Source organism: Canis lupus, chromosome 33, assembly GCF_003254725.2.
Source record: "Canis lupus dingo isolate Sandy chromosome 33, ASM325472v2, whole genome shotgun sequence".
NCBI lineage: Eukaryota > Metazoa > Chordata > Mammalia > Carnivora > Canidae > Canis > Canis lupus.
In genome coordinates, this window is record NC_064275.1 from 8,316,581 (window position 1) to 8,324,659 (window position 8,079).

The 8,079-nt window shown below is 41.5% G+C and overlaps 1 protein-coding gene across 3 annotated transcripts in view; it reads left to right on the forward strand.

The window, feature by feature from the left end:
* Positions 1–7,614, forward strand: part of NFKBIZ (NFKB inhibitor zeta) — a 30,712-nt gene extending 23,098 nt beyond the window's left edge. For all 3 annotated transcript variants that reach the window (XM_025415709.3, XM_025415720.3, XM_025415699.3), the window contains 8 exons: positions 33–814; positions 1,501–1,606; positions 1,977–2,123; positions 2,315–2,378; positions 2,677–2,846; positions 3,725–3,835; positions 3,966–4,133; positions 6,210–7,614. In XM_025415709.3, the coding sequence (XP_025271494.1) occupies positions 33–814; positions 1,501–1,606; positions 1,977–2,123; positions 2,315–2,378; positions 2,677–2,846; positions 3,725–3,835; positions 3,966–4,133; positions 6,210–6,263 (1,602 nt within the window). In that variant the 3' untranslated portion in view covers positions 6,264–7,614. The remainder of the gene's footprint in view (positions 1–32; positions 815–1,500; positions 1,607–1,976; positions 2,124–2,314; positions 2,379–2,676; positions 2,847–3,724; positions 3,836–3,965; positions 4,134–6,209) is intronic.
* Positions 7,615–8,079: the final 465 nt, after the last annotated feature.

Below are 8,079 nucleotides of genomic sequence, written 5' to 3' on the forward strand. Positions count from 1 at the left end.
GAGCACGCAACCTACTTTTTCTCCTTTTCCAGACACCACCTCAAACGCCAACACCTGCAGAGAGCATGGAAGATGTTCATCACAGTGAATCCAAACAGGACAGCAGCGCCGATCTGCTTCAGAACATAATCAACATTAAGAATGAATGCAGCCCGGTGTCCTTAAATACTGTCCAAGTTAGCTGGATGAGCCCAGTGGTGGTCCCTCAGGGCTCCCCCCGGGAACAGTGTCAGGACTTCCACGGAGGGCAGATCTTCTCTCCGCCTCAGAAATACCAACCATTCCAAGTCAGCAGCTCTCCACACATGATGGATCAGGCCTCCCTGTACCAGTATTCTCCACAGAGCCAGCACTTGCAGCAGCCGCTGCCACCACAGCACTACACCCCCAGCCCAGCTCTGGAGTACGGTCCTTATTCCAGAACTTCCCAGTCCCCCAGCTATGAATCGAACCTCTTTGAGGGTCAAGAACCACAGTTCTGCCCAGATCAATGTTTTGCATCCCTTCTAAATAGTCGGGAATCGGAGAATATCGCTGTTCCCATTCAGAATCCCCCCAGTGTTCAGCAACAAAATGAGTCCCCCCTGCAGAACTTCAACATGATGCCACACGGTGCCTGTGAGGCCATGGTGGGGCATGATGCGGGCGCTACCACGCTAAGCACTTCAGCGCCGTTCCAGAACATCATCGGAAATCCAGTGAACACCACACAGTTAGGGAAGTCCTTTTTTCAGTGGCAAGTAGAGCAAGAAGAAAGCAAGTTGGCAAATATCTCCCAAGACCAGTTTCTTTCAAAGGATGCAGATGGTGACACGTGAGTATCCCTTTCTGAACCTAATTTGATAAACCATAATCCCTGGATACAGTGGGCACAGAATTTCTCTAGGGTCTACCAGGCTGGACCTTAGTAAGTGGCTAATCGGGATGACGAGCGTAGGTAGAAATTGCTGTTGCTAATATTTCAGGAGTTTTCTTCTTCTTTTCTTTCTGAACCGATGATCTCTTCTCAATTAATGAAAACATACGTGTCTTTGAATAGCTGGTTTTGAAAGACCAGCGTGGATTGTGTCTATAGAGCAAAAACAGATCGTCATTAGTTGGTCAGCCATCACCTGTGAGGTGACTTGTAGACTAAATCTTAATCTGTCATGACATCTTTGTGGTCGTGGGCAAGTTATTTAACCTTTCTAGGTCTCAATTTCTTGACACGTAAAGTGGAAAGACCTCCCTCATAGGGTTTTTAGGAATATTAGATATAATAGACTTAAGGCCATCGGTGTGGTGCTTGGCATTCTTCTTACTATTTCTGGTAACTTAACACATCTGTTGCAACTCAGATGTATTATTAACCCAACAGAAAAGATAAATTACTGTCTGTACTGTTTCTTTTGAATGCACCAACGTATCAAGAAAGGGGCTAAAGTAGATTTTTTTTTTTTTTTTTAAAGATGAACGTTGTGAAGTCAGAAGTAATCACCTCTTTCTTTCCTTGTTTCCCAGGTTCCTCCATATTGCTGTTGCCCAGGGGAGAAGGGCACTTTCCTACGTCCTTGCAAGAAAAATGAATGCGCTTCACATGTTGGATATTAAAGAGCACAACGGACAGGTGAGGATCTCGTCCGAGTGAAATGGCAGAAATGTCATGGGGAAGAGGACACTGAGAAGTTTCATATTTATGTACGGGTCATTTTAGAGCTCCCAACCGAGGGAGTTGAGTTAATATTAACTTTGAGATGTTGATTCTTTGCCATCATCAAGCTTGAAGTTATTAATGTTAACTTTGTAGTTATTTGACCAAAGACTAACTGGGTGTAATAAAGCCACACCCTAGGCTTATGTTAGTTTCCTTGTGTTACAGTATCTTTGAGCTTATTAATAGGATTTATTTTCCGTTCTTAGTTTTGGTTCATATTGCTCATGAGGGTAGTGTTACATATTTAAACAAAATCTTTTTTTTTCCATCTGAATGTCCACAGAGTGCCTTTCAGGTGGCAGTGGCTGCCAATCAGCATCTCATCGTGCAGGATCTGGTGAACCTTGGGGCCCAGGTGAACACCACTGACTGCTGGGGAAGAACCCCCCTGCACGTCTGTGCCGAGAAAGGTCACTCCCAGGTGCTTCAGGTAAGAGCCTCGAGCCAGCTTCTGCTATCACAGGGCTGAAGAGATAGGGCTCGGATAGGAGAAGCCAGATGTAGGTAGCCTGTTGCAGTAACCTGTTTTGAGTCGGCTTACTCATTTCTTGGCAATACCAATAAGTACGTATTTGTGTAACTTGTCTTTTGCTAACGTGTCTATTTTTTAAAATTTTGCAGGCAATTCAGAAGGGAGCAGTGAAGAGCAATCAGTTTTTGGATCTTGAGGCAACTAACTATGATGGTAAGAACAGAAATTTTATTGGATGAAAAACCATTTAGAGAGTGGGACCCATCAGTTCTAAGGGTATTAAGTTTCATACCAAGAAGGAAGGGAGGCCATTAAAGCTGAAATATTCTTCAGATAAAATTAGCACTGAGACGCCACGGAGGGAATATTCAGATTGCCTTACCAGTTCTCGGAGAGCCCATTTGTAGGTCATGGTAGAGACCGTCCTCAGGGTGTGTAATTGTGGAACAACAGAAAGACCTGGCGGGTACTTGACCACTGCTTTATTGCTTTATTACACTTTTTTTTTAAGGCCTGACTCCTCTACATTGTGCGGTTGTGGCACACAATGCTGTGGTGCATGAGCTTCAGAGAAACCAACAGCCCCATTCACCTGAAGTTCAGGAGCTTTTACTGAAGAACAAGAGTATGGTTGACACCATCAAATGTCTGATTCAGATGGGAGCAGCAGTGGAAGCTAAGGTACGTTCTCAGAAGAGGTTGGAGATAGGATAGGGAAGAAAGGAGGTTGTAGCCAAAGACCTTGTTCCCGAGTATAAAATAAAACTATTTTCCCTCTTTTTAAATTAATGGAGTGAGTAGCAATGCATGGATAATTAAGCTTAGATTTTAAAATCATCAGCTTTCTGAATTTGCTTTTAATTTGTGGATGGTTATTCAAAAGATCATTGAGCTGTGAAATAAATTTGTCTTTGTTTAGAAAAGGAAAAGAAAATGCCTGAAATTGACACTGTTATTTTTGGCTTCCATTTTCACATACTAAGCACAAGAGTAGTGATTTCTTGTAAGAGTTGTTCCATCATCATTGTTCCATCTGGACTTACTTCTGGTTTTTAAACTGGAAAATATTTTATTCTCAAATATGAGGTTTATTTACTCAGTGTCTCTTATGTACAAGGCACTGAGTTGGGAGCTCTGGGGGAAGAATGCTTGAATCAGAAGCTACTTTAGACCTTGGGAAGCAAAAGAGGTGAGAGATGCAGCTAATTATATGTGTATACAGGGTAGCCATCAAGTCTGGAAACACAGGCGAATACATAATAAATGTTTTATTGTATTGCATTATAGTACTTGGTAAAATAGTATCGGCTGTGCTTCTACGTTTTGTGGCCACCCTGTATATAAAAGCAGATGATGATAGGTGATTTATAGGAAATTGATGGGGAATTTAGGAGGGATAAGAGATTTTGTTTAGTCTGGGATGAAGAAAGGCTTTGTGGGGTTGGGAGCATTCGTGGTGCGTCTCCAAGAGTGAGTCAGACACTTGTGAGCCTGGGTAGAAAGCGTATCCAGATGTGGTGTCTGGATGTTCATTGTTCTCTCCTCTTGCCTCTTTTAAGGATCGTAAAAGTGGTCGCACAGCCTTGCATTTGGCAGCAGAAGAAGCAAATCTGGAACTCATTCGCCTGTTTTTGGAGCTGCCCAGTTGCCTGTCTTTTGTGAATGCAAAGGTACGTCTAGAAAGCTTTGGTGACTGCATTAGACTTGGAATGACCTCTTTTATACCGTCTTTGAGCTTTTGAGCTGCTTGCCTGGCAATCTCCCTCTCTGAGAGGTGTCGTTTTATCTCTTTGTCCTCAGGCTTACAATGGAAACACTGCCCTCCATGTTGCTGCCAGCCTTCAGTATCGGGTGACACAGTTGGATGCGGTTAGGCTGTTGATGAGGAAGGGAGCAGACCCAAGTACTCGGAACTTGGAGAATGAACAGCCAGTGCATTTGGTTCCTGATGGTCCCGTGGGAGAACAGGTGAGGATGACAGAAGGGAGAGGAAATTGTTTCAGGCACTTGGCCTGAAACATAAAGGGAGACGAACGAGGTTGTGTAGGGCAGAGGCCAGCGGGTGCTCTGGAGGCGGGCCCTCTCAGCGTCTGCGTCTCACAGTGTCTTTGTAGCAACTGTGGAGTCAATTGCTCTGATTCTAAAGAAACAGTAAGAAATTTGAGTGTTATCTAGGGACCCAGAATGGTCAAAGGTCAGTCTTTCCTAACACAAAGCTGGGTTTAGAGTGAAGTCAGAATAGTTTGAGTTTTGGAAGCCGATGAAAGAGGAGGCACCAAGGTTCCTGCAGACATCAAGAAAAGAGATTCTTAGGTCTACAAGTGATGGGTCTTCAGATCGTGGGTGAAGTTCTATCATTCCGTCTCCGTAGAGCGTTCAGGATAGTCTTGGATAGTCCTTAGGATGTAGTGAGTGCTCAGTAAACATTCCCTGTTCTAGTTGTTTCTGTCTATTAACTGATACTAAACCGAAAATGGAAGGTTGGTTATATAATTTAGAACCTACAGATATTTGAAACAAAGTTAGGCTTTACTCATCATACGGTGATATATTGCTTTTGGGGATTGAAGCTTCACATGACTCAACTTTAACTGATAACGAGAACTGAGTCTTTTCAGAACGTAAGATTTTTTGATGGAAATCTTTCCTTGAGGTAAATGAGGTTGACTGCGGCTGTGGGCAGGCCGTTACAAACTTTGATAATCACAAAATTACACAGAACACAGTTTAGCCTTTTCTTTGAGTCACAGCCCTCACTGTGACCAGGCTGTTACCCTATTTGTGGGGCTCTTTATAACTTCAAGTGAATCTCTTGATAATTTCTAGAGTTCTCCTGTTTGTTACACCATTTAATAGTACCAAAAACGTCACAGTGTGAAGGTTCAGCTGAGAAAATGGAACTGGAGAGGTTGCACAGATAGGAATCATCATCGAATAATAGTAAATGGCAGCCCCCCCACCCTGCCCCCAGTGTTTGCTCCTGCTTCACTGTGGTGTGCAGCCATCCAGCGGTGTTCTCAGGGATGAGAGTTGGGCAGCCGCTTGGCTCTTCCCTGTTTTTCTGTTACTCTTCCTTTCTGCTTTTGTGTTTTTGTGTCTTGTGTGTTGGGGGGAGGGTTTCTCCTTTGCTTCTGTGGTCAGGCTCTGGTCATCGTGTTTCCCATCCCAGCAGCTATCAGTGGCGTCCCCTGCCCTAATCTTCTTTCCTCCAATTGGTTGCTTTTAATCTGCTGTGGGCCAGGAGATAGCTAATGACATTTGTCAGACTGGGGTATAAAATCAGTCACTAGATTCTGAGTGAACCGAGGGGCTCTCCTGTGATTCGAACATTTATGCACAGATGCTTTATTTATTTATTTTTTAAAGCTTTTAAAATTTACTTTAGAGACAGTGCCTGTGAGTGAGCAGGGGTGGGGGTAGAGGGATAAGGAGAGGGAGAGAGAGAATCCCAAGCCCACTGCGGGGCTCGCTGTCACGACCCTGAGATCATGACCTGAGCTGAAATCAAGAGTCAGGCGCTTAGCTGACTGAGCCACCCAGGCGTCCCTTTGTGCAGAAGCTTTAATTGGATCTCATGACAGCTGTTCTCACTTTTAAAGTATATTAAAGATTAACCTGTATATTTATGAAGTGGATTCTGGGTTCTTGTTAGTTGAAGCAGACATTGATATGGGTGAGATACCACAATATGCCATAATCACGGCCTTACGTGAAATGTTCTCACAAATAGTACGAGTGGAGATTAGGAGAGGATGACATCATTGGAGATTTTCAACTTTAGATAATTCTTAATGGAGATGCTGTACTTTCTTGTACTCTGAGATCATTATAGAAGAGCTCTAATAAGCTTGAAAGGAGTAACAGTAGTAGTTTTTAAAGTCACCCTAAAATCTGGACAGGTATTGTTGCGTACTTCTTCATCTGTTTACTTCCAAGTTGATAGGAGTGGTGTAGAGTGTATAAAAAAGGGATCAAACTCTGAAGGAAATACGGTACCTTGAGCATAAGAAAGAAACCTCACAAATCTATGTATTTCTCTTCCAGATCCGACGTATCCTGAAGGGAAAGTCCATTCAGCAGAGAGCTCCACCGTATTAGCTCCACTGGCTTGGAGCCTGGTCGGCAACACTCACTGTCAGTTAGGCAGTCCTAATGTATCTGTACATAGACCATTTGCCCTGTATTGGCAAATGTAAGTTGTTTCTATGAAACAAACATATTTAGTTCACTATTATATAGTGGGTTATATTAAAGGAAAAGGAGAAAAATACCTAATTCCTCTTGGCAGATTTTAATATTTCATACCCAGGTATCTGGGATCTACACATCTGAATTTAATCTTGAATGGTAAAATCGACTTCAATTAACAGTAGCTTTTGGGTAGGACAAGGCTTTGATTTGTAGCAAAGGGCATTGCTCGTGTAGCTATTGCCAGTTGAAAAGCAAGTAAACTGTAAACATTGTTTTTATGAAAAAGGAATGCATTTGAAAGGGAAAAAAATCAATCTGGATGTAGTCGTGAGGCTTCATTTGGCCTGGTGAAGTACCTGATAGTCGTTACTGGTGTTGGAAAGCGTCTAGGCGTTGGACTAGATGAAGTGTACCATGGTTAAAATTCGATTTTCACAAATTGTATGTAATTGTTTTTGTCTTTTGTTTGTACATATTTGGTCATTAACATGGCCACATTTGAAATGCAAATCAGTAAAACAGAGAAGAACAAGTGAACTGTCACTATTTAAAAAAAAATTCTGCACATTCAGAAGAGCTGTGTAATCACCCATCTACCATCTCTGTAGAAGAAACAGATGGAGAATCGTTCCCCTAGTGGCTGATCGAGCTCTGTTTGAATTGTACATATGCTTTTACTCATGCATGGAGGTGAGGCATGGTATTTGTAAGGAATTGCATGCTCTTAAAGAGAATACCTCTTTGTGCTCTCTTTCTAGAATTTATAATTTACTTGGTGGAATTTTGTTTTACCTTTATGGGAACATCAAAAAGTCAATACTGAAACATGTCTTACTGGTTTTTTTTTATTGTCAAGTAGTGATAACACAGCATGATGTTTTATATTACCATTCAGAAAAAAATGCCTTATTTTTTAGTAACCTTGATTCTATTAATATTATTTTGCTTACCTCTGGCATACCCCAAGGAATGTATTTGGTTTTGATTGCACACTAATTCACTGTAATAAATTTGATTCATTAAAAAGCTTTTTTTTTTTTTTTTTCTTAAATGAGAAGTCCCACAAGCAGCTTGGCTGATTTATTGTCTTCGTAGCTAAATCCTACTAAAAAAGTTTACCTTTGGATCGATCACATTGTTTGACCCAGTATGTCTTGTGGACAAAAGTTATAGTTATTTGGTATCTGTAAATACGGCTGTGATGAGAACTCATGGAAAAACTCATGCATGGATTTAAATAAACATTAATTCAATAATACTCTTCATTTTAAGGATGTGCATTTCTTTTCCCAGTCCCTTATTTATATTTCCCTAGGTTGAAAAAGTGCTATTAATTACTAATCTGAATACCTTTAAATTAGTTAATATATTTTAATTTGGGTTTTTTTTAACGACATGATTCCTAAAGGTATATAAAGTTTAACATAAAAAAATTCTTTGCCAAGTTCATAGAGGTTTATTAGGTTCTGAGAATATCATGAAGCCTTAATAGGTACTGTTGATCATTTAGAAGTTTATGTGCCAGAAAAGCCTTTATGTTTGTGACTTTATTTTTCATTCTTTATTCTGTGGGAGCAGTGAGCACAGGAAAAACAGTTAGGAGATGACCGGGATCATCCCGAGAGATGTCAACCTGGGAAGGGCAGTAAACGGGGTCCTTCTCCTTCCCGACATGCCATTTTGACGTGTGAGAACTAACATCCCGACATCTGTTAGCATCAGT